The 27789-nt window shown below is 41.3% G+C and overlaps 1 protein-coding gene across 9 annotated transcripts in view; it reads right to left on the bottom strand.

Annotated features, from left to right (window-relative positions):
* Positions 1-27789, bottom strand: part of EVA1C (eva-1 homolog C) — a 99444-nt gene that overhangs the window by 45596 nt on the left and 26059 nt on the right. The window contains exon 1 of one of the 9 annotated variants that reach the window (XM_053308867.1): positions 3551-4354. The exons of the other annotated variants lie outside the window; for them this stretch is intronic. Within the exon in view, the coding sequence (XP_053164842.1) occupies positions 3551-3575 (25 nt within the window). The 5' untranslated portion in view covers positions 3576-4354. Of the gene's footprint in view, positions 1-3550; positions 4355-27789 lie in introns of those variants that run through there. 9 annotated transcript variants of the gene reach the window in all.

The raw sequence follows: 27789 nt of genomic DNA, 5'->3' as shown, positions 1-27789 counted from the left end.
TGCAATAATATTTTAGCCTGATTATAAATGCCTTACCCACGTTCCAAGATTGTGTCTTTTACAGCAATTGTATTGTTCAGGTACTGGTACTAATTATTAACATCTAAGGAGAGCAAGTACGTAAGAGAAAAGTCAGTCTCTCAGTATCTAAGCAGTTAAATTAGGAGTTTGGGTCCAGTTTCCTGTTCTGCTATAGACAAAGGTTATAGGTGATCATGTCGGTTCTTCAGAGGGAAATGCAAAAGTTACAGTAGGGAAATAAAGGAGTACCTTTATTAGAACCAACATTATACATACATGTCACAAAACAGTAAGCAAACTTCACCAGAACTCTTCTTCAGACTCGATGTTAAACAAAACAAGGGAGAAGGGGGAGAGAAAAATGGGACATGATGGAAAATCCCCAAAATCTGCATCTAACAGTCCTAAGATGGAATGCAGGAGGTATAAGGTTAGACTGTGCTAAGTGAAAAAGCAGATCTGAGGTTGCGCGAAAGACTATTGGGACAAAGAAACAATAATGGTTGCCCCCTCCCCTTTAAATATAAAAACCAACACTTACTCTAATCTTTCTCCAGCACATAATCAGAACACACAGGTCTCTTGTGAGGCAAAGAAGTTCTTTGAAAGAACAGAAGTAAAGAGGGTTGTTGGAGTCTTTACATTAGCAAACTAGAGATTGATTTTAGGTTGTGCAACAAAAGCCAAATTGGATAGTATTACCTAGTGTCAGGACCTGGTGCCTGACAGAATCAGCACCTGGCCCTTTGCCCTTCAGCCCTCCCTAGGAGGCTGTCCTACATGGGAGGAATACCCACATTCTAGTTAGTTAGGTACCTTGTTGCAAGTCTAATTTCTGCTGCACATTAATAAAGTAAGGGAAAAAACTGGGGTCCACGGAATAGGAGAGGTCAGAAAATGCAAGACCCGTGAACAAAAAAAGAATAAATAACCAGCTCTCAACACATGTAAAAATAATCAAACACATCTGTATGACACATATGAAAATACATGTAAAAATACATATAAAAATACAATAACAAAATACCAAGTAGAATTATGGAATACAATGAGAAAATGAGAAACCAGTATATGCAGGTGTCCACACACAGTCCGAGATGTCTTCAAAATGAGAAATTGAAAAATATATGTATTTTTACATGTATTTTCATATGTGTCATACAGATGTATTTGATTATTTTTACATGTGTTGAGAGCTGGTTATTTATTCTTTTTTAGCCTGCCCAGATTCTCCTGGACTTTTTAAATTTTTTATTATTATTAAAACATTTTTATACCGCCCAAAACGTACGTCTCTGGGTGGTTTACAACAGAATAAAAACAAAGTAAAACATTTGTCAAGACAAAAATGAAAAAAATTAACACATTACAATAATGTAAAATTTTAAAAGAATATTTTTTAAACAGCATTAAAACAATTAAAACAATATTAATTAAAAGCCTGGGTGAAGAGACTTCAGCTTTCATTAAAAAAGAAAGAAAGCGGGAGGGAGCTAAGCTCTAGCCTTGTAGAAGCGAAGTTATGGAGCAAAATGTGCAGTCACTATTCTGCTCAAAAATAATTTTCAAGCCAGTTTACATAACATGCAAATTAGGCACCCGGATTTGGAAAGCCAGAATATGGCAACCCTAGTCTGTGTGTCCTGCTTAATGCTGGAGACAGATCCAAGTAGTTGCTGGCTGTTCTAGTTTAAAACAAATGGAGGAACTTCATATGGAAGCTTTGAAAGAAGCTTTTGAAAAACCAAATATATTCTTTCTGCCAGATCACCTTGTTGGTAATCCAGGACTTCCCTTCTCAAAAGCAATACTAATTATTCCTCAAGCAAAGTCCACCCACCCCCTCCCCCGCTCTGTGTTTACTAATTTAATTATGCTTTCTACTAATTTACTTGGGACAGAAGCTAGCTTAATTTAATGTCTCGGCTGCCCCTGGATCACTTTTTACTCTTTTGAAATCATATTGAATTAAGTGATGAGAAATCATAATTCCAGCTATTGCCTGACATGATATAAGGAAAACTCAGTGTAATCCCATTGAAATGAAAATTTCAAATTTAATGGGATTGCTTTTAATAATTTTCCTCATCCTGTTAGCCATTATTCTTATAAAGAGATGTATGATTAATGCCTGAAATTGCTAGATTTAAACATCACCTCTAGGAATGTTCTGTTTTAACTTGTGTGCACACTTAACCCACTCAGATGGACCTATTAATATATCAGTAAAATGTAAAGGAACAATCAAAGTATCACAGCTAATTACATAGTTATATTTTATCTGAAGCCAAGCAAACCTATTTAAAAAGCACATACTAAATCAATAGTGACAGCTTAATATTTATACTTACAATAAAGACAATCTTTTTTCAGTAATGACAACGAAAATGATGACCTTACCACCCAGCACTGTTTGGATAGGGCAGTATATAAATGTAATAAATAAATAAATAAAAATCACCACTGAGTTGTGAATTACGACTGTACACAACATATTGTGTAACCTTTAGAGTGTGCCATGCCTTTGTTCCTGGGTTTTCCCTGTTGTTTTGTTGCTCCTTGTCCCGAGACCTGAAAACATACACAACCTGTTCATTGGTTCCCTCTCACATGTTCAATGAACGCATGGCTAGTGGGCTTAACAGCACTGGAAGGTGTGGTCCTGACCACACCCTGCAGTGCTGACAGTGTAAACCTAGAATCAGTGTAGCGAAATAGATGAGCATAAGTTCAGAGGTGCACCGAAGTAATTTTGGAGCCTGGACCTAAAGGCCTTTGGAGGCCACTGCCCCCACCACACCGCTGCAAGTTAAGCATCATTTTTTAATGTAGGTTCTTGAGGGCACAAACCATACCACCCAGGACAGACTAAAGAGGTTCTTGGGGACACAAACCACACCACCCAGGACAGACTAAAGAGGATTTGGGGGGCTTCATGGGGTGTGGAGGCCCTGGAACTCAGCCCCAAAGTCCGGGGTACAAGTGCCTCTGCATAGGTTTATTATTAGGAAAGCAAATCACTTGGTATTCAAAACATGAAGAGAAAGAATATAATTCTAAGCTGGTTAAATAGCAAAGTTTATTTGGCCCACTAGGTCAAAAGGAACAAACACACTTTTATGAGTCCATGTTCAAACTATATCAAAATGGCCAGATAGCATTGTTTCTGGGGCAACCTCAACTTCATCATGAATATTTTCATACAGCAGGCTTTACTGCAAGTTTACTGCGAAGCTTTATGGAGAATTCGAAGTTGCTCCAAAAAACTGACGCAAAAAGTGGGTTATTTTAACCCTGGATATAAATCGGGCTACACTCTTAATGCGCAATGAAAAACACAAATTGTGTGTGAAGTGCTCCGATAGCTCGCAGGGACTTTGAAGTAAATCTGGCAGATATGTGAACGCACACCCTCCATTTCAGAAGAGATGCGAGCTAAAAGCCCTATATGGAAAATGCCCATATGTTCTTTACGCAGGTTTTAGGAAGAATAGACAGAAAGAGAAGAAGGAGAACTTCCTGGACCTACCTCTCTTTAAAAGAACTAAACCCATCCGGATTGGGCAAAGGAGGGTCTACTCACCACTGGTAATGTGAACCAATCAATATTTTACAAGTCAAAGAGAGATGGCAAAAGGCAAGGGTTGTGAAAAGCTGATTACAGCCGAGCATGGGAGGTGGTACTCATGCACTCAAGCACCTCTGGCTTGCAACAAGGCTGATTAGCATTTAAATTGGGGAATTCCAGGAAAGCAGGTTTTAAGTTGCCTAGGTGAGGGACAGAATACACAAACTGGCTTATGTTTGACCAACAGGATTCAAATAAAGTAAAGGAACACACAGGCATATACCAAACAGGATCAGCTTTGCTAACTTTGGCTGCCTCCTGAAGTGGAGTTTAAGCACTTTTTTAAAATGGATGCAAATAAAGCACAGGTCTCCAAACCTCAATCAACGTAGCCAATATAAGTTAACTTAATCACAATTACTTTTGATATTTCTATCAGTGTGGAATTAAAATAGCTCTGTAAGAAAAATGACAGAAGTAAGGGTAATGACAAAATAGACTATCTCAGAATAATCTGATTGCAACTGGAAAGAGTTTGTTAAAGATGCCAGGAAGAAGTGGGCGGTGGGAGGGAATGAAACTATGCAAAGTGAATATAGGTATTTTAAAAAGCGGCTAGGTGACAAAAGTTAGCTAGTCATGTAGCAGACTAGTGGTATGTTTTATAGCTGCTTTCCTCAATCATTTTTGTTTAACTAAGCTTTATTCACAAACAACTCATTTCTCCTTCTTCTTCCCTTCCTGACTCCACCTCCCATCCCCTGCACACACACACGCTACATGATCCCCACTAGGACAAACTTCTAATTAATGAACAAAACATGAAAGGTTGCATGGTAGAATACAACATGGTACTAAGCTGTTGCTTTTAATTTTATGGTTTTCTACTATGAAATAGGTGACACGTGGAATGTGTCAAACATTTTACTTTGGCTGAGGTATGAGATAAATATTTAGTAATCCAAAAACCAGTTTAAGATGATAGTTAAGATGCTTTACATTTTCACTTATGCTCTAAAAAAGAATGGAAATTGCAAGTTAAGCAATTTAACCATCCTAACTTTCACACCATATAAGCTATAAAGACTTTGTACAGTCTGGTATATGATTATGGCTTTAGAAAAGAGGCTCCATGCACCATACTTTGCCTTGATTAGAGATACATCAGGCAGAAATTCATAAGGGGCATCTCTGGGAAGTGATTAGGGAAACTGTACTTGCTAAAAGTCTGCCTGGATGTATCCTTCCCCAGCCCAATGTCCAACTGCAAGACCAAGGAAAAGCGTAGGTGCATTGAGCCTCATTTCTAAAGCCATCATCATATACCAGACGGTACAAAGTCTTTACAACTTATATTATATTATTATTATTTATTATTATTTATTTACACAGTCAGACAGGTGTTACTGACTGGTTTGTTTTATCCAGACATCAAGTCCTTCCCAAGGACCTGGGATGGCTGAATTTTATTGTCAATGTTGTTGCTGTTGTTATAGATATTGTCGCAGAATATAGGCTGTTCCCAGTAAAGTTGCTTTTTGTAATTGGCTGATGGTGATTTCTGTGGCCCCTATAGTGTTGAGGTGCTCTTCAAGGTCTTTTGGAACTGCACCCAGGGCGCCAATTACCACTGGGATTATTTTGGTCTTTTTCTGCCACAGCCTTTCAATCTCAATTTGTAGATCTTTGTATTTGGTGATTTTTTCTATTTCTTTTTCTTCTGTTCTGCTGTCCCCTGGTATTGCTATGTCGATTATTTTAACTTGTTTTTCTTTCTTCTCGACTACGGTTATATCTGGTGTATTGTGTGGCAGATGTTTGTCTGTTTGTAGTCGGAAGTCAAACAGACAAACATCTGCCACCCAATACACCAGATATAACTGTAGTCGAGAAGAAAGAAAAACAAGTTAAAATAATTGACATAGCAATACCAGGGGATAGCAGAATTATTATTATTATTTTATTATTATTAACATTTTATATCCCTCTCTTCATCCAAGGAGCCCAGAGCGGTATACCACATACTTGTTTCTCCTCACAACAACCTTGTGAAGTAGGTTAGGCTGAGAGAGAAGTGACTGGCCCAGAGTCACCCAGCAAGTATCATGGCTGAATGGAGATTTGAACTCGGGTCTCCCCAGTCCTAGTGCAGCACTCTAACCATTACAGCATGCTGGCTTTCTGGCGCAGAAGTTAAGATGGGAATCTTAACTTGCAATTTCCATGTTCCAGACTGCATGGAGTTTATTTAAAACTACAAAAATAGAAGCCTAGTTAGAATGTATACAGAAAAAGAGTAAAGGTACCACCAAGTCCAGGAAGATGCCAGCATGGCTAACAAGTAAAGTCAAGGAAGCTATAAAGGGAGAAAAGACCATCTTCAGAAAGTGGAAGGACTGCCCAAACAAAGAGAACAGAAAGCAACACAAACTCTGGCTAAAGAAATGCAAGGAAACAATAAGGGATGCAAAAAGAGAGTTTGAGGAACATTTAGCTAAAAGCATCAAGGGGAATAACAAAAACTGCTTTAAATATATCAGAAGCAGGAAACTGTTCTAGTGCACAAACTGAATCGGCTCATGGACCTGTGATTTGGTTTGAATTAGAACTGAACTGCCTGGAGAGGTTCCATGCACACTGCTATTGCAGAGCAGCTAAACGAGTTCTTTGCATCTGACTTCACAGTGGAGGATACTGAGCATATACCTGTACCTGAACTGAGCTTTCAGGGACAGAGACTAAAGAACTAAGTCAGATAGAGGTGACAAGAGAGAACATTCTAAACTGTCTGGAAACATTAAAATTAACAAATTGGCAGGGCCAGATGGCATCCTCCCGAGAGTCCTGAAAGAACTCAAATGTGAAATTGTCAACCTCCTTGCAAAAATATATAATTTATCCCTACTATCAGGCTCTGTACTAGAACTCTAGAAGTAGCCAATGTAACACTGATTTCAAAAAGGGATCCAGGGGGGATCAGAGAAATTACAGGCCGCTTAGCTTAACGTCTGTTGTGGGAAAATTGATGGAAAACATTCTCAAGGATAAAATTGTTGAGGCCCTGCTCATAGGATAAGGGGACAGCTTCATGTGTAGATTGTTAACTTGTTGAAGGAGAGGAAATAGAGGGCAGGAATAAATTGACAGTTTTCACAATGGAGGGAAGTAAGAAGTGGATCTGTATCCTGGGGATCAGTGCCCCAGGGATCTGTACTGGGACCAATGCTCTTTAACTTGTTCATACATGATCTAGAAGTTAGGGTAAGCAGCGAAGTGGCCAAATTTGCAGATTATACCAAACAATTATGGTAGTGAAATCCACAACAGATTGTGAGGATCTCCAAAAGGACCTCACCAAACTGGGAAAGTGGGCTACAAAATGTCAAATGCAGCTCAGTGTTATTAAGTGTAAAGTGATGTATATTGGGGCAAAAAAACCCAACAATTTCACATATACGCTGATGGGGTCTGAGCTGTTGGTCCTTGACCAGGAGAGGGAACTTGGGGTCATGGTGGACAGCTTGTTGAAAGTGTCAACTCAATGTGTGGCAGCTGCGAAAAAGACCCATGCTTGGAATCATTAGGAGGGAGATTGAAAATAAAACTGCTAATATTATAATGCCTTTATACAAAACTGTGGTGCGACCACATTTGCAGTACTGTGTATAGTTCTGGATACCATAGGAAGGACATTATAGAACTAGGGAAGGTGCAGAAGAGGGCAACCAAGATGATTGTGGCCTAGAAACCCTTCCTTATGAGGCAAGGCTAGAACACCTGGGCCGTTTTAGTTTAGAAAAAAGATGACTGAGACGAAATATGATAGAGGCCTATAAAATCATGCATGGTATGGATGAAGTTAATAGAGAGAAATATTTCTCCCTCTCACATAGCACTAGGAGCAGGAGTCATCCCATGAAACTGATTACCAAGAAATTTAGGACCGACAAAAGGAAGTACATTTCATGCAACACATAATTAACCTATAGAATTCTCTGCCACAAGATGTGGTGACAGCCAATAACCTGGATGGCTTTAAGAAGAGTTTAGATACATTCATGGAGGACAGGTCTATCAATGGCTACGAGTCTGAGGGCTATAAGACACCTCCAGCCTAAGTGGCAAGATGCCTCTATATACTAGTTGCAGGGGAGCAACAGCAGGAGAGAGAACATGCCCTCAGCTCTTGCCTGTGGGCTTTCCAGAGGCATCTGGTGGACCACTGTGTGAAACAGTGCTAGTCTAGTCTATGCTAGACTAGATAGGCCTTGGGCCTGATCCAGCAGGTATGTATATGTAATCTTGAAACCCCAACTCTGTTAAGGGATGGAAACCTATAGGAGCCCTTGTATCCTCCTTTTTCTCCTTCCTTCACTCAGGACACACAGGCCTTGAACAGCAGCTCTCTCCCCACCTTCCCAGGGCCTGTTCTCTGGCCACAGTAGAGCTCTGAGGAGCTGATATGAGCTCTTCTGGCCTTGGCTCTTCTTCCTCTTTTAATAGCAGCAATAGCAATAGCACTTACATTTATATACCGCTCTATAGCTGGAAGCTCTCTAAGCGGTTTACAGTGATTTTTAGCATATTGCCCCCCAACATTCTGGATACTCATTTTACCGACCTCGGAAGGATGGAAGGCTGAGTCAACCTTGAGCCCCTGGTCAGGATCGAACTTGTAACCTTCTGGTTACAGGGCGGTAGTTTTTACCACTGCGCCACCAGGGGCTTTAATAAAGTTGTCTCATGTTTTAATGATACTGATTAGTGTCTGTCTTTTTTCCTTCTGCCTAGAAAGTAGATTTTAAAAGTTGTACACAAGTGACATAGCCTCTGAGCATAGACTGAGTATATTTCTTCCCTTTAAGCCTCAGGCCTCCACTTAATGGTTAATGGCTGATAGGATAATGGCTCACTCAAAGTAGTCTAATTGAAATTAAGAGGACATTAGGCATTCCTTAATATTTTGTCCTTTTAATTTCGGTAAGATTACTTTGAGTAATATTCCAATTATGTCAGTCACTGTCTCTTTCTTGCTGTATTCTCTACAAAGTAGGAGAGGAAGGATTATTGGCATTTTTGTTTTAAATATACTAACAGCTGTTATGCCCTGTGGGATGTTTTGGCTGATGTCAGATTATTTGAGAGCAAATTGTGTGCTGCGTGGGGTGCTGCTGGGTTTACCTCAGGATTTTTACATTGTTTTCCAGTTACATTTTTTAAAAAGACATTTCCATTATTCTCCCCTCCCCCAAGTACATTTTTCAGAGATTGTTTAACTGTTCCCTTATTATATAGCAACAAGTCCCACTGACTTTACTGGAGTTTACTTCCTTCTAAGTGTGCATATAGAATTGCAGGTTCAGTTATCAAAATGCTGCTGGAAAAGGCATGTGTACTACAGTCCAGCAGCCTATTTTTCACAGTGCTCAGCTACATGCTCCAGAATGATCCAGAGAAGTACAGCAAGGAAATCCCAGAAACTATTCCCAGCCAGTGCCAACAACCTATTATTATGGTGTAGAATGTCCTTGAACATGGAGGTTCTACATGAGATCCACTGCCTGTGGTTATGGAGGCTTCATTTAATTTCTTAAATATGGCCAAGTGAAGCTTCCATCGACTATACCAGAATCATGGTTTTTTGTTGCTGGGTGAGAATGTTTTTTAGGATCAGACAGGGAAGCTGGGGGGGAGGCAGGTGCTGCCCAAGCAGGAAGCTGCGGTGAGTGGCAGAAAAACAGGTATGGACCTTCTCTACTCCCTTTTAAAAGGTGCCCAGGCTGTGCTGCAAATTGCTGTTTGATTCGCAAGTCGTACGATTTAGGAGTTAACGCAAACTGCTGTATCTTAGTCATTTTGCATCACATTTGCACCAAATTTGGAAAGGAGGGGGTGTCTCTTGCCTCCTAGTTGATGTGTGCAAAATTTCAAATTAGGTGGATACTTTTGACTTTATAAGCAATAGAAAGCCATTTTTGGAAGGGTGGTATAGAAATCAAATAAACAAATAAATAATGAATGTTCAGGGCTTATAATGGCAGAATATTGAAAACATTCCTCATCTTAACTATACTAGCACAACTGTACTAGTATAATGTAATAACTGATCAACGGTTCACAGAATTCTAGCATATTTTCTGTGACAATTGTTTTTAATATTGCAGAACACAATTCTATACCTTGGCCCTTCCTCCTCTTAAAAGATGGCAAGAAAACTGGTGCACTGCACATTGTGTGCACTTTCTCTTTCCTAGAAACAATTCGGCATGCTGCACAGCCCTGGGTTCAGCCCTCCTAGTTTTGGCCACCATCACCTCTAGCCCAGGTACCTCCTCGATGTGCACCACTGATGTAAAAGGTGGCAACTCTACGCACACAACATCAGACATCTGTCATATCACAGCCCCTTATATACGGTACAGCCTTTCTTCCAACATGTGGTTTTCACATTACTCTTAATATAAGATCCTGAAAAACTGAGGTAGTTCTTACATTTTCCAAAAGTTAGGCAGTACAGTATTTGCTACTTAAAAGGCTAAGAAACTTAGTGGGAGCTTCACACACGATCAATTCCCTCAGCTCCTATTTTGCTTTTTATTTTTTCTTCACACACAATCACAAATCAGAAGCACACACAGCTGCTGAACCTGAGTAGGAGGCTTGTCTTACACTAATGCTGCTTGTGGGAACCAGGCTATGGTTTTCAAGCAGCAACAACCAACTAGCAATGCATCTTTTCTTAAAGGTATGGAGACAATATGCACCATCTAGACTAGTTAATCATGAGTAACTGCCACTGAAATAAATGAGACAAATTAGTCATGACTAACTGAGATCACATTAATTATCCCTCCCCACTAGTGACTAATCATACCGATTAAGTCACAGCCTAAGAAGCATATACTCTTGCTTACTGAGCAAAGAGGCACCTTTTAAAGAGTTGATTATTTTATTTTAAGTTTAGCAGAGGGGAAGCAACTGTCCCTATCCAACCTCAGCACAGCACCAGTGGTGGTTGTTTCATTTTAGACTATGAGCCCTTGGCACAAGAAACCTTCTTCCCACACATACCCCAGAATAAACCGATAACTTTTTGTTGAAATTGGTACATAGATATTTGTAATAACACTAACGATACCTTCAAGGATTATGATTCTTGTACAGTAGTAAATGTTGCTGATGGTTGAGAAGCACTGCTCTATGTGAACAAAAGAGAGTTCTTGGGTCATGCTCTGTTGTGGTGTCATTCAGTTTTATCTTTGATTCAGTACAATTACACCAAATATATGTATATTTGACTTTGGAAGTGAGAGCTTTGAGAGGAAAAGTATCTGTGATATCACATGCAATGAAGCATATGTTAAACAAAAAGAATATGCATATAAAGAAAACTAAACTATAAACACAGAGCCGTTTGTCACTATCTGTGAGAAGGGCTTGGCGGGCGGGCGGGGAGGAAGGTTTCATTACCTTCCCTTCCCTACAGACAATCCATGGAAGGCGCTGGGTGTGCGAACCACACACCCAGATGATCCTCCACTACCTCCAGCAGCGGGGCTGGAATGCATTGTTCCACCCCGCCAAGAACTCCCATAATGCACCATGCAAGTGCACGGTGCACTGTGGGTACCCACAGTGGGTAGCCCTGCAGCCTGCCAGTGCTTGCTCCTTTCACTGGGAGCTCCACAGATGGGTTTGCTGGGTGTTCGGCAGCCTCTTGCCTCCCACTCCTACTCACAAGCAGCCAAGAGTGGGATTGGCTGCCTGAGCCTGCTATTGGCTGCTCGTGAGAACAGCCTCACAGGCATTTAATGCTTTTCACCATTGACGTTCCCACTGTCAAGGAGACAATCACTTTTGCATGAAAACTGAGTCACTGTGGCCAAAAAACCTCAACAAAATACCATCAAGAAAGTTCTGGTGTGTGCACATTGCCTCTTGGATCACACCCACATGTTGATAATTCTCTGCTGGACTAAGACCTTTAGCTCTGAACTAAGAACTAAAACTTTTGTTGGCTGCTAAGCCTAGAAAGACATTTGAGAACAGAGAATTCTACTGATAGCAGTTGAAAGCTAGACTTTCAAAGCTAATATCTATCTCTTCATCACAAAGGGTTAAGATAATGCCAACTACTGGCATAATGCCGATATTAGAAAAGAAGACTATTGTATAAGAGCGCTTTCCCCTGTGTGGCAATGCTGCCTCTCCTGTTGCCATTGTGAGAATGTGAATTGCCAACCCACACTGCAAGAATTTGAGTAATGTTTACAATCCGCAGTGAAAACAGAAAAAAGAAGAAGATAAGGGTTCGCTTTGTGTGTTTGTTCTCGGCTGCCTGGCTAAGGTTGCGAGACGGGAATACTGGAAAATCTACCCAATGCCAAAAAAAGGGGAATAAGGCTAATCAAATATGAAAAACAGTGGTATAGTCAGATTACTATATGTACTGGTTAAGCATGGTTTTACACTAAGCACTACAACAGGAGTTCCCAACAGGGGTTTCTTGTACCCTAGGGATACTTGAAGGGCTCTCGGGGACTACTCAGAGCCCTCCTGCCTTCTGAAGCCACAATCATGCTTTTTGTTCTCCAGCTGAGGATCATCACCGGCTTGATGCTTGACACATCCTCAGTGATGTGTCTGCTGCAGAAGAGGAGGGAGAAGAGTGAAGACCCTCTTTCTCTGCTCCCAATTGGCTGGCTATGTGGAAGCTCAGCATACCCCTCCCCTCCTCAGCCTGACTGACAGTCTTCAGAAAATTAGCACTGAGCACTCCCACTGAAATTAGTGGGACAAGTAAACTTGTCCCATTAATTTAATTAAGACTGCTTATGAGTACCTTAGGGAAGATTTGAGGCAGTGACTGGAGTAGCCTGTCTCATGACTATAATATTTAAGAGTTTGTGTATCTGACACTGACATACACAATCTCTCTATAGGCTATCTGAGCTCTACTCAACAGCTGTATCCAGCTGTTTAATGAGATAGGAGGAAAAGCCCTCCTACCCAGACCGAGCCTCACATATGATCGCTTCCACCACTTCCTACCCTGCTTTTTACACATGATCACAAAACGGGAGCCTGCACAGCTCCCAAAACTGGGTAGGCCACTTGTCCTACCGTATTACTGCTTGTGAGATGTCATATGTGGCAGTGTAAGTAATGTGAGATAATCATGGCAACACTGTGGCTAGTGATGCAGTTGTTAATGCCACTCAACAGTCTATACTGGCCTTATCTTTCCTTGCTGGAGCCTTTTTCTTCTGATCTGGTCATTACTTTTTTGAAGGACAGTTGCAGTGTTTGTTCTAACAGGGATTCCTAGATGTTGTTGACTTCAACTACCAGTATCCCCAGCTGCAATAGCCTTTGTTTGGAGATTATGGGAGTTATAGTCAACAACATCTGGGAATCCCTGTTAGAGGGAACACTGGACAGTTAACACAATTCTCGGAAAACCTGTAGGTGCTTGAGGCATAAGGCTGTTTGGAGCTTGGCCAACAATCCATGTGACACCTCAATCCATTTTGATCTGAAATTGATGTTCTTATATTCTTATTTGCCTGTCAGTCTCAACATACAGTTAATAGACTATGTTTATGACACAAAATGAATTGAGGCACTTCACCCAGTATAATTATGTAATTCTCAGTGCTCTATGTTCATATTCATGCCCTCAAAATAAAAAAAGCCTTGTATGCTTTATTTCTGTAAAAGCAACTTGTCACTAATTGGTATAGCATGTGGGTTATTTGCTCCACGGCACACAATGTTGTTATCATTCTTTGCAAAATTCATCCGCATAATGAAAGGTTGTAAAAAGCATCCTATTTATGTCACTTGCAATTCTATTTTGAGACCCTAAAGCCTTTAATTAGTCACCCACATTGTGTCTTTTCCTTCCTGTGCAAGGTTAAGGTCACCTTAGTCCAAGAATATTCTGATTAAAGAAACCCGTATCCTAAACTTTATTATTTAGAAGAAAGTTCCATTCATTTTAGTGAATTTTACTTCCAGGTATGCTTAGGTCCGTAGCCCAAGAAATACTACCATTTGGCAATTTGCATGTAATTTTTCTTTCTCACCCTCACAGACATGCATTCGCTCGTACGCACACGCACACACACACACACTTCATTCCAGTTAATTTGGTACTTTTTTTGGTCTGTAATCCTGATCCTTCTGTCCCTGGACAGAAGGCTGCAGGGTGACTCCAATACAGATAAAGTAGTTTAACTTTCCCCTCCCCTCCTAGGTGGCCAGATTTGGCTTTAAAAAAGCCAAATTCTGGCTTATGGCCCATTTGACCCACGAGTATACCCCTTAGGTTCTGGCAACCCTGCTTCTCTATACCAAGCCCCGTTCATTAGGTGAAAGCTACCTTAATGTGGTTACTCACTGGTTTTTGGAACATAGCCTTTGAGGTGGTTGGGTTTTGCACAGAACAAGCATTATGAATACTTAATAGATTGAACTATTATTACAGTAGTTTACATCTGTGACTAAGAATTGCATTGCCCAGAAGAAATAAAGGGAAGCTGTAGTGCATGATGTTGTTTACTTACTCAGCATGGAGATATTTTTTGTTTTCTTGATCAAATGCATAAATTTCGAGTCTCTTGAGATACTTTATTTAAGTAAAAATACATTCCAAAAAATGGCCCACTACTATCCACAGCAAATTATTATGTATATTACCATGTCTGAGAAAGGATCAGATTGCATGTTCATGTATTTCTCACCAAAAAAGAGTGTCAATTTAAATACATATGTACCACTCTCCATTGCGACAAGGAGTGTGTTAATTTCTACTTTGTGCCCGAGTACAAAATATAAGCAACCCTCTGATCGTACCTCTGTTTTCTCACAATGCAAAAGATGCCCCCCCCACACACATACAAAAAAGGCCTTCTGGCACAGAGGTTGTCAGCAATGCTGTTTAACACTCTCTTTTTTCCTGTGCGTGGGAATTGGATGATAACATGTTCAGTTTATCAATATACCATCTTGCTTCTTCCACTGTGGAACTCAATATGATTTTTGCTGTTGGCAAAAAATGAGACTTTCACTTAATGCTTGTGTGGCCACACAGAAATTAGGCTACCCAAGACAGAACTTCTCAATGAGTTGCTTGTACCTCTCCGTTTTGATCTAGCCAATAGCAAAGGGGAAGGGGAGAACCACAGTTTATGTCCTACTTGCCCATTCACAATCAATGAGAGGCGTCTGAGACTCAGCTTGCCAAAACAGCAGTTAAAAGAGCTGTACTGGCATAATGGGTGATGCAAGGCAACTTGAAAAGAACTAAAGGGTGGAACCAATTAGAAGTGTTATTGGGACCTTTTTGTTTTTGGATGCTCTCCTTTGTCAAATGATGAAGCATGTGGAGGATGTCTGTGTGGCTAATAACTCTTGACAATATTCGCAGAAAGCTGTTCAGCAGTCCCTGCAGATACGGATCCAAGACACAAGACCTAATTGGTCCAACCAAGATTTAAAGTTTAAAGTTACAAAGAACCACCATCCCTGAAGTCAATATAAATCTGAAGTTTCACTGTAACTGAACTCCTGTTGAGGCTTGTTTCTCTTGTGCACTTCTCCTGCAGAAGTGTAGCTGCAGGCTCCCAACTAAAGAACAGCATCCAGAATACAATCCTCGGCTTCCAATTAATTGACGTGAATGGCAATAGCTTCTGCTGACTTTACTTAAATAATCTGACAAGGATGTGGAAGCAGAGATCTCAGTTTTGCCTATGAGATGTGAATCAGGAACCATGTATTCCGTATTCTTCACCTTCTACACCACATAGAATTTAAATTTTGACTTCCATCCTGATAATACCATTATGCATTTTTAAACAAGTTTCTTGACTTCATTACTGTAGAGAACAAATGCAAAAGGATCAGAAACCAAAGAGGCATTTGAAGTGGTCAGGACATCAGACTTCCACATTTTGCACATTTCTGACCCTCAGAACATCTAGTCCCATATATCGTGTTCCCACCAGTACATTCCATGACCATTTTTGTTGAAAAGTGGTAGACATGGTCTTAATAATTCCCACCATCCTTTGTCTTCTTTTATCCTGCTTTTTGCCAAAACGTTTACTAATCTGCAAAAAAAACAACAACCCAAAAACCCACCTTTCAGATATTGCAATCGGAATAGATTGTGCAAAGTCAAAGTCACAGATGTCTTTAAGTTACTTTGAGTTATTTTTGTAAAGACTGCACCTAGACATGACTATGACTGAATTCCTCGCTCTTCCTACTTCTCCGAGAACTTAAACTGGGCATGAACTTTAGAGGTACGACTTAGCACTGTGAGATCTAAAAAGTAGTATTCTATGAGCTATTAATGGCTCCAATGAGTGCAATCCACATACCAGTACATCACAAGTTTTCCCTATCAAAGGGTAGCAGCCAAATTCCGTGCCTAGTTTTATCCTTCATTGTGTACAAGTATGGAAGCACTGTAGTAACATTGCTGCTGGTTTAAATATCACCTGGAAAGATATACATTTTCTCTTATATCTACTCCCTCATTATTATTAAACAAAAGTACCTGCACATGAAGTAAGGGAGAGGGATTTTTGAAAGAAAGAAAAAGAAAGAAAGAAAGAAAGAAAGAAAGAAAGAAAGAAAGAAAAGTTTTTTACAACTGAATAGTGTGATTGTTGGTGAAAAATGCTTAGATACTGAAATTGGAATTTGCAGTAGCAGTTAAGATGCCCGGGAACTAATTCAAAAGACTGCATAGCTGATATTCTCTAGGGAATACTGGGCTGCTTTGTACATGGGAACTTTTTGTTCCAAGCAAGTTGAAATCTAAGCTGTCACAGACTTAGGACCAAATTCTTCAAAGTCCTGAGGGGATGCTACTTACAGATACTCTTGCTGCCATGCTTAGACCATGCTGCAGGTGTGTGTGTGTGTGAGTGAGTAAGTGAGTGAGAGAGAGAGAGAGAGAGCTTTATATGCCGACTTTCCACAGAGCTATGCATACTAGATTATGGTCCTAATTCCAGAATGTATGGGAAGGCAAGAAAGGCAAAGCTTCTCTACATTTCAGTTGCTGGTTCTTTTTCTGGAGGAGGCTCCTGTGGTAGAGGATGCACATTCCAAAGGTTTCTTGACCAAGGCATTAATAGCACACAAGGGTCCATCAGACAGGAGCCGGAAACTCTACCCTACATATTTATTGCACTATAACTATTTGGTCCATGCAGCTAACCCGATTTCTTCAGGGTGAACCCCCCAGGGTAGTTTGATCATTTGTATCATCTTGTCACGTAGAAGGCTAAAAATGGTCATTTGTAACTAACTCTTGGATATAGTTTTGCTTTCCGCTGAAAACATTGTGAGGATGGGATGATAGGAAGATTAAAATATAATATTGTGCACTAGGTCTTATTTCATCATCAGTATTACTTCTGTAAGTATTACTTCTCATGTGCCAGCAAAGGTGTAGAATTCTAGACTGGAATGCACCGTCCTCCTCTTATCGGCTCCCAAACAATTTAAAGGACGGGGAAAAGGTTGGGGTTAATGAATCACTATAGCCCTGTTCACTTGTTCTCCCTTACGTGTTCAGTGAATGCAGAAAGGAGAAACAGAATTGCACCCAGTCCTCTACATCTGTCTCTGCTTAAATGCCCTGTTATGCTGTAAACTAGTTTTGCTATTACTATTTATTGGTAGTGGTAAATAGATGTATTTGATTTTACATGAAAAACTGAGGCACCCCCCCCCCAATCCTATATAATAAAACACTAAGGTACCTGTGTCCGTGTCCCTAAGGTACCTGCATCCGTTTCTCTGGCGGGTGTTCTGTGCATGAGTGTGTTCTGCGCATGCGTGGCGCACTTGGAGAACCTGCGGGCCAGGCTGTGGGCGGCCATGGCCGGCCAAGGCGAGGAGGTGGTGGGGGAAGCCGTGCGAGGCAGCAGTGGGCCCGGCCGGAGCCATGGGCGGCAGCGGTTGGCCCGGCCGGAGCTGCGGGAGGTGGTGGGCAGCGGGCCCGGACGGAGCCGCGGTGGGTGGTGGGCCCAGCCGGAGCCGCGGGCGGTGGTGGGTGGTGGGCCCGGCCGGAGCCTCTTCTAGCGCTCATTAATGGAACGGACCTAATGACTAGTATATAATAAAACGCTAGGGTGTCTGCGGCTGGTGTTCTGCGCATGCGTGGCGCGTGTGTGCGCAGAACACAGCAAAAGGGAAGCGGAGCGGGCAGCGGCCGCCATGTTGGGAGCATCGGGGAGGCGCCCTCCCTGCGGCTGCGGGGGGGCTGGGCCCGATGGCAGTGGAGGCCGCGGAGGGGCAACTGGGCCCGATGCGGGCAGCGGCGGCGGGGGGGCGACTGGGCCCGCTGGCGGCCGTGGCCGTGGCGGGGGGACTGGGCCCGCTGGCAGCCGCGGCCATGGCAGGGGGACTGGGCCCACTGGCGGTCGCGGCGGGGGGACTGGGCCCGCTGGCAGCGGCCACACTCGGCCCCGCCAGCCATGCGGTGATGGTGGTGCGGCGGGGCGGGTGCGGCCCGGCATTCTTCTAGCGCCCGTTAATGTAACGGGCCTAATGTGACTAGTGACTAGATAAAAAGGAAACATAAATATTAATCATTAAGGACTTGTCTGAGATAGTGGCAGTCAACAACTACTGTTTTTGTTAAATTCTGAATACAGACTAGCAAGTCAACTAGAGGGAGGTTAAAAAAAACAAATTCCATTTTATAGCTGCTTCCCTCACACACCCCAAGTAATCTTATATACATTTAACAGTTTATTCAGAACACCACCATTTTCTCCTCCTCCTTTCTCTCCTTTTTCCTTTCTGACTCTACCCCCACATACTCTATAGGATCCCCACTAGGACAAACTTCTAATCAACAGAACATAAAGAATACTGGGTAGAAAACAACACCCTGTTTGGGTAGGTTTGCTAGCTCCTGACATATGGTTGGCAGCTCTATTGTCTCATCGCCGAGACCATATGGTTGGCAGCTATTTGTAAAGACAAAAATGTGATGAAATATCCGGGTATTGGTGATGCTTTTTTGTGTTTTGTAAAAGGAATCATAAGGAATATTATTTGGTCATGATTGTTTGTTGTTTTCATGTTTTCAATATTAGAAAGAAAATGTCACCATCACTTACGGAAAAGTTGGAGATGGTGATCCAAAAGGAAAAGCTGTGGAAGGAAATAGGGAAGAAGTTCAAACAACCCCAAATTCCTGAACTGGTTTAAAAAAATTGCAAGCACATATACTAAAACAGATGTGGCTGGGCAAGGAATAGGAGGAACTGAGGAAACGAGTGATGCAAAAGGTCCTAGTGCAGTATAGAGGCTCAGTGGCTGAATTATGAATTTCTGAATCTTCCCTCTGCTATTAAATCACTAAGCAAGCCTTGCCCCACTTCAGCCCCTAATTTGCAAGAGAGAGATAATAATATTGCATAGTCACAAGAGCAGCTATGATTTGTGTTCCCAATACATTTTGACAGTATGTATAAATGATACTTTATAAGTGATAAAAAATACTTAAAGGTCATCATTATCCAATTCCTTTATTAGCCAGCTCTAAAACAGTGGCCAACCAGGTGCTTCTGGGAAGCTGAGCCTTGTTTGTCTGCTTCCCAGAAGCATCTGGTTAGCCACTGTTTTATAGAGCTGGTTCCTTTCCTCTATAAAGAAAAATATGGTTCCTTGTTCCCAAAGGGCCCACATTCTAAACATAAACACAAGGTACCCACTGGAGGGATGCTGTGTTTGGGCTGAATAAAGCCAGTTGCTCTCCCACTGCTAAACAAAAGAATAACCACTTTAAAAGGCACCTCTTTGTCCAGTTTACAGAGGCCCAATAGCACAGAATGGCTGTTCACTGTGCTATTGGGCCTCTGTAAACTGGACAAAGAGGTGCCTTTTAAAGTGGTTATTCTTTTGTTAACTCAACTCCTGCCTGTAGGCTTCCAGTGGCATCTGGTGGGCCATGTGTGAAACAGGATGCTGGACTAGATGGGCCTTGAACCTGATCCAGCAGAGCTGTTCTTATGTTATTAAGAGGTGCCACTTAAAGAGGTAGTACTCAACATGCCTCTTAAAGAGGCAGTACTCAACACAAGGTAGCCACAGACAGAACCGTATTCAACACAGATATTCTATTTGAAGTGGCACCTCTGCCACCAGAGTAACATGTGCACCATTGAAATGAATTAGAGTTGCAGAGCAGCAGGGAAAGATTGTGCTTGATGTGGCCAACCATATGTGACCAAAGATGAAATAATGCACACGCCTAGCCCATGTCCAACTAAACTTCATTTCACAAATTACTAAATCTTAAGCATATGCTTAATTGTTTACCATTTCATTCTAGGTGTTTTCATAATATTGTGTAGGCATATCAGATATGTTATTGCAACAAACTGATAAGAAGTTTCCAAAAGAGATGCATACTGTATGTTGTAATTCATAGCACATATGGGGTACATTATTATAATAGCAACAAATAATGAAGATATATGGACTACATATGCATCTTGGTTTCTCTGAAATTCAGTACATCTCATACTCATCATTTATATGAGGCTAGCATTTTCTGATCTGAATCAATTTTTCCTGCCATAGTAAAATGATTATAAATATCTACAGGTGAAACTTAAAAATTAGAATATCATGCAAAAGTTCATTAATTTCAGGAAGCAAGGAAGCTTCCTTTCAGTAATGCAAATTAAATTAAATTTCTGCAAATTAAATTAAATTTAAATTTAAATTGCATTACTGAAATTAAATTTCAGTAATGCAAATTAAAAGGTGAAACTGATATATGAGATAGACACATTACATGCAAAGCGAGATAAGTCAAGCCTTAATTTGTTATAATTGTGATGATCATGGCGTACAGCTCATGAGAACCCCAAATCCACAATCCCAGAAAATTAGAATATTACATGAAACCAATAAAACAAGGATTGTAAATAGAACAATATCGGACCTCTGAAAAGTATAAGCATGCATATGTATTCACTACTTGGTTTGTGCCCCTTTTGCAGCAATTACTGCCTCAATGCGGCGTGGCATGGATGCTATCAGCCTGTGGCTCTGCTGAGGTGTTATGGAAGAGCAGGATGCTTCAATAGCGGCCTTCAGCTCTTCTGCATTGTTTGGTCTCATGTCTCTCATCCTTCTCTTGGCAATGCCCCATAGATTCTCTATGGGGTTCAGGTCAGGCGAGTTTGCTGGCCAGTCAATCACAGTAATCCCATGGTCATTGAACCAGGTTTTGGTACTTTTGGCAGTGTGGGCAGGTGCCAAGTCCTGCTGGAAAATGAAGTCAGCATCCCCATACAGCTCGTCTGCGGAAGGAAGCATGAAGTGCTCCAAAATCTCCTGATAGACGGCTGCGTTGACCCTGGACTTAATGAAGCACAGTGGACCAACACCAGCAGATGACATGGCTCCCCAAATCAACACAGACTGTGGAAACTTCACACTGGACTTCAAGCATCTTGCATTGTGTGCCTCTCCATTCTTCCTCCAGACTCTGGGTCCTTGGTTTCCAAATAAGATGCAAAAGTTGCTTTCATCAGAAAAGAGGACTTTGGACCACTGAGCAACAGACCAGTTCTTTTTTTCTTGAGCCCAGGTAAGACGCTTCTGACATTGTTTGTTGTTCAGGAGCGGCTTGACAAGAGGAATACGACATTTGAAGCCCATGTCCAGGATCCGTCTGTGTGTGGTGGCTCTTGATGCACTAACTCCAGCCTCAGTCCACTCCTTGTGAAAGTCCCCAACACTTTTGAATGGCCTTTTCCTGACAATCCTCTCCAGGCTGCGGTCATCCCTGCTGCTTGTGCACCTTTTTCTTCCACACTTTTCCCTTCCACATAACTTTCTATTAATGTGCTTTGATACAGCACTTTGGGAACATCCAACTTCTTTTGCAATTACCTTTTGAGGCTTTCCCTCCTTATGGAGGGTGTCAATGATGGTTTTTGCACAACTGTCAAGTCAGCAGTCTTTCCCATGATTGTGATTCCTAATGAACCAGACTGAGAGACCATTTAAAGGCTCAGGAACCCTTTGCAGGTGTTATGGATTGATTAGCTGATTGGAGTGGGACACCTGGAGCCTAGACTGTTGAACCTTTTCACAATATTCTAATTTTCTGTGATTGTGGATTTGGTGTTCTCATGAGCTGTACGCCATGATCATCACAATTATAACAAATTAAGGCTTGACTTATCTCGCTTTGCATGTAATGTGTCTATCTCATATATCAGTTTCACCTTTTAATTTGCATTACTGAAATTAATGAACTTTTGCACGATATTCTAATTTTTCGAGTTTCACCTGTAGATATTCCATGTATTACGTTGCTAGGTCCCTGGGCTTTCAGAAAATGATAAAAAATATAAATTGGAAGACAGCCCATAAAACACATGCTGTGTTTGTAAGCTGGGTTGAAGGTAACACCAACAGTATGAATGCACAGCCCTAGTATTCCTGCATGCCATGTCATTTCTCTAGCATATGCATACTACATACCTTCTATTAAATGGCCATCTCATGTACTACTGTTTCCTAGTCAGAGTTTACCCCAGCATCACAGATACACAGATTGGGCAGCTGCTATGTTTCAGCAGTAGAGCAGCAACAGCAATGGGTTCAACAGAGGAACAAGGAGAGGCTGTATTTCCCTCCGAACCTCTGCTCTTCCTACTGCTGTAGCTGCCAGGGGAGAAAGAGAGTGAGTGACCTGAGGCCTTCAATTTCATGTTCCTTGGCCCAAGTATCGAAGCTAAAATATAGATCCTTATCAAAAGTATGTCACTTATTCTGATCAGACTGGGTATGATATCTGTGACAGCCATCTGTGCTACACTGGTGGCTTGAAGATATGAACAGGAACTATTATTATAATATATCACTCAAAGGCAATTTTTTTGCCACAGGCACAGAGTTCTGGGAATGCATTTTTGGGTTCTCCTGGTGAGGATGAGCAGTCCACTGAAGAACCTAGATACAGGGCCTTTTAAAGGGAAAATTCAGAACTGCACAATGGAATGTGAGTATAATTCACACCAGTGGTGGATTAATGGAGAGGCAGAGTAGGCATGAGTCTACGGCGGCAAAAGCTGAAGAGCAGCAAATTTTGCCCCTCCTCAGATTTTGCCACCTCTCTCTGTGGGCAGCAGCGGCTTCAGCAAGGGTGGGGGGTGGGTGAGGAGAAAAGATAAACCTTTTTTGTTTAAGGTAAAAGGGTGGCAAAAGCCTTTTTGCCTATGGGTGGCAAAATGCTTAATCTGCCTCTGATTCACCGCTAAAACATATACCTGTGTATTTTTCTTGTCTGTGCACATATTTTGTTGCCTAGAGTCACATTCCATGACACTTTGAAGCCCACATAGAGTGGGCGAAAATCCTCAGAATTGTAATTCTTCTGCAGTAGTGCTGGCAATTTACATTGATTGGTGAAGTCTCTGGGGAACTATGAAGTCTACAGGAAGTATCTTTGGCAAGGGAAAGAGAAATGGGCATGCTTGATCAAGGTCTGGGTTCTAGAGAAGACTAGACTACTCACTTTACTTTTCTCATTGTTATCAGTCACTTCTTACATCATCTAACATTCTATAACTATTACATGACTTGAATTTTTCAAGTGCACAAATATTCTTTTAGAACTTCCTCTTCCCACTTTTTTCTTGGAACTACTTATCTTGTGTCTGGTTGCACATCATATGTTAATATTTTGAGCTACTGTTTCCATTCTTCAGTGTGGTAGAGAATAATTATTTTTGCATTTATTACATGTTAATGCTGATATCATTTTGAAATGTTTATCTTAAATGAATATTAAGAGAATGAACAGCTTTATTATGGTTGTTAATTCTGATTCATTGTTCTATAATTTTTATATACTATTATTATGTTAAAGGTAATGTTGCTATTATGTTGTAATATTGCTTTTGGGATAGGTGCACACAATGTATTTAATTGATATTTTCTTATTACTGTACCATACAATCCTGGTAATCCTAATTAAAGAGTTAACCAGGATTGCTGAGCCTGCAGATCAACATTCAGAGAAGGGGAAACTCTAATTTCGTTAGGAAGCGCGTTCCTGAGTTTCGGGGCAACTCTAGAAAAGGCCCAGTTTCGAGTCGCCACCAACTGAGCTAGTGGGAACCGCAATCAGAGCTCCCCAGGTGATCTTAACAGGCAGTGGGGTTGATGAAGAATAAGGCGGTCTCTTAAATACCTTGGAGCCAAGTAGTTTAGGGCTTTAAAGTACTTTGTATTTCACCCAGAAACTTATCAGCAGCCAGTGTAGTTAAAATGGGTATAATATGATTTCTTCGGGCAACCCTGGAGACCAACCCTAACCCTAACCGGTTTGACCAGCTTCCCTGGGGAACTCAAATTCTGGGTTCTCGTAATCAGCTCTCCATGATTCAGCAGTCCTGGTTAACTCTTTAATCAGGATCTCGATGATTGTGTGTATGCAGTATATATATTGTAAACTGCTTTGGGGGAAATTATCATGGAAAGGTAGCATACAAAGAAACAAATGATGATGGTGATCAGATACTTAATCCATATATTTAAGTGACAGAAAATACATCCATTACATGCTGCCCTTCAAACCGTACTAAATACATAAAGGCTATGCACAAGAGCAGCCAAACCCAGACTAGGGCAGCCTGATCCTGGCACTGCCCTCGCAGGTAGCCCAATTTACAAACCCAGGCTTTAGCCAGGGTTAAGGGTGAGAGTGCACCCTTAACCCCAGTGCTGTGGTTGTGTGTATGCTCGGGCTGCCTGCATCTAGAGTACCCAACTCCCGGGGGAATCCTACAATGCACTGCGCTTGTCGCACAGTATATTTTAGGATTCCTGGAGGCAGAGACTTGTCCCAGCCTCCAGCAATCCATGATGCTGAGAAAAGTGCAGATTGTGTGGTAGTGTGCCAAAGACAACAGGGACCATTGTCTGGGGACGGGGGAAGATAGGTTCCACCCGGCCTCCCCCCACCCCGCATTCGTGAATAGGCTTATAGTTTTCCCTGTAGTTCTAAAACACACAGATTTGAATGGAATTTGCTTCAAAGTATGTGTGCTTAGAATCACAACCTCAGATATGATTATGAACTTAACTACGCTTACTTGAAAATGAGATCACTTGATAATGTCATGGCCTATGCCTAAGCAATGCTTTAGGATCAAAATGCAAACTGCTCTGGGCTCCTTGGAGGAAGAGCTGGATATAAATGTAGAAAAAACAAACAAATACATAATAAAATGACTCGTACTCTAATCCTAATAGAGTTTACTTTTAATTTAAGTAGCATTGATTTCAATGATATCTACTTTCAAGAATGCTGAGGATTGTGGCCCTTGGGGTTAGGATGACATGAATACCCTCAGGGGTGCAGACCAAGGGAAAGTTTGAGGAACAACTCCTCACTTAAACTGGAGGAGGAGAGACTTTTGGGGGTGAGATATGGGAAATTAGGTTTAGTGGGGGAGAGTTCAGTAAATGAGGAGGGGGGTCCTCAAATGCTTAAGGGCAATCTATATCCCTGAATACCCTTAGCTGCACTGACTTCTGCATCCAAAAATGTGTCAGTTAAAAAGCGTCACACTACTCTTCAGTACATTCAGTCTTTTGGAATCTGCATGCAAACAACTATCTACATAAAACTGTCTTGTTTAATTCTCTTTCCAAATGATGATGCAAACTGCTAATCCTAGACCTCTGAAAATGGAATGTTCTGTCTTTAATAAATGAACCATTTTAAGTTCTAGACTAAGAGTCCAATTCCACACACATTCTAAAAAAACAAAAAATGAGTAAATAGACTATTGTTTTATCCAGGCTGGCACAGCAGGCAGGGAAATGATTACAGGAAGGCTTCAAGAATGGTGGTGGTATGTGCATGTGCGTATGAGAGAGCCCAGCACTGAGTCTGCTGAGATACAGAACTGATGCTAAAAATCACACAGAGCGGAAAAATCAATGACCCAGGAAAGTATGCCACCTGATAATCTTAAAATGAAAGCCGAAGATCTGTGCAGAGAAAAAAAGGCTTAAGAATTTTCATTTCAACTCTGTGTGCACAAATAATCTGTCATTACTGGATCTTATTATACATAGCAGTTTCATAACATTCGAGTTGTTTGGGTTTCTCACATTGCAGCTCCCTCCCCTTTTGGTGGTGGTGGTGGTGCAAGTAATGGTTCATTATATCACCTTAACATTTTGCTGTCAAATCTAGTTGTACAGTTGGGCTGATATAAAACAGGGAGAGAGCCAGTTCCTCATCTGGTGTAACTCTCTCTTGTAAATTGGACCCCATGTCCAATTATTCCTGAAAGAGTGACCTATCTCTTTAAAAAGATTTGCTTTCACAAACTCAGTCAAGCTTATAAAAATCCACCCAGGCCTTTACTGCTGAAAAGGGAAGAGAATGTTTGAGGCGTCAGCAACTTTAATGCTAAATATTTATGCTATAATACAGTATTGCTTGAAATTCTCTATCAGACAAGGAGTTTTATCTAAGCTGAGCTAGAAGACGAAAAATGGCATTTAATATTTTTGTCTTCCGTTCCAAGGATAATCTTCCTGCTCGGGAGTTGCAGTATCTGTTGTAAGGAAGGTTCTTTCTTCCTGAACTGATCAATGCTTCAAGTTTGGGCACCTTTTCCACCACAGGAATCAGCATCAAGTGATCAACTGTAGGTCGGTGGATTGCAGCCTTACATATGTGCAGCTTATGGAAAGTATGGTATGTGGAACTTGTGGTAAGGCCTACAACTTTTACCAGAGTCTAGCAACAAAAGTTTGGAATGGACGATTTTCCCATGGAATCCAGTCATAAAATAGACTCATGGCAGAATCTAGTGTCTTAGATAATACAGTTTTTCTGTATTTCTCTGAGCATGTAAAATGCTCAACATGACAATACTGAGCTAGATAGACCAATGATTTGACTCAGTATATGGTGGCTTCCTATGTTATGCTTTTTTGAAATTTCCACAGGATTGTCTTGTTCAAATGATTTCATTTTACATCTGAATGGTATTCTCTACAACTTTCTTGTTTTCATTTATAAGTCAATAGTTGTAAGATGAAAACCTATGTTTTCTTCTTCTTTGTGCTGAGAGATTGTGAACAAATACTGCTGGACTCTACATAATTTAGGAACTATATCTGAACATATATTGATGAATACATCAATATCATTGATGTAGTTTACAGAATGTTACTTCAAAAGTATATAAGAGGAAAAACTCTCAATGTTTAAATTTTAGATTAAAAACGGATCTAAGAGAGGCCAGTATAAGGTATAAATAAGAAGCACGAGACAACAGCCAAATATTTTGATTAGAAATACATTTTTTGTAGAGTAATTCTATCCTCAGTTTACAACTGGTGGGTGCTACAGGATCACTCCCAAATTCCCTTGTGCTGGAGGAGTGGAATACTATGCTGGTGAAGCCATACCTTGCACTGGCAGGAGACCTCTGCAAGGAAGGCTCAGGCTGTAGAATACAGAAGAAACAGCTGTGGTATGCAAAGACAAGACAGTGGAGTTGAATCAGGAACATTAATGGTTTAATAAGACAGATATTATTTACAGAGAGGCAAGCGTAGACTGCTTTTGGGGTTCTTGCTGCTGGCTGTTTGTTAGCTCCACCTCTACTCCAGGACTGGAATACAAGTAACTAAACCCCATTCAAAAGCTGGCCTGGATCAAGGAATGGATTAGCCAAAAACACCACACAGGCCTTCTTCATAATATCATGTTTGCTCAGGAAACTGGTCCCACCCCTGACAGTGGTGTAACAGAACATTACACCTGCAAAGACATGAAGCAAGTTAAGCACTTCTTTTGAGGTCAGTGGAGAGCCCCCTGCCCCCAATGACTGCTTAACTTCAACCCCATAAAAAAACAACAGAGGATAGGATTCAGGCTAACTCTTAAGGCAATCATGGCTGTCATAACCCCTACCAGAGAAGGAGAGGGGAGTTTACTGGGGTGAATCCTTGACAGTATGGGAATCACACCAAGCTTCCATCATCTATTTTGATGGGGCGGGGGACACACTCTCTATAAGAGCTGGTCTTGTGGTAGCAAGCCTGACTTGTCCCCTTAGCTAAGTAGGGTCTGCTCTGGTTGCATATGAATGGGAGACTTGATATGT

Source organism: Hemicordylus capensis, chromosome 3, assembly GCF_027244095.1.
Source record: "Hemicordylus capensis ecotype Gifberg chromosome 3, rHemCap1.1.pri, whole genome shotgun sequence".
NCBI classification, from domain to species: domain Eukaryota; kingdom Metazoa; phylum Chordata; class Lepidosauria; order Squamata; family Cordylidae; genus Hemicordylus; species Hemicordylus capensis.
Note: the sequence above shows the minus strand (reverse complement) of the source record. Positions and strands in the feature narration are given on the sequence as shown.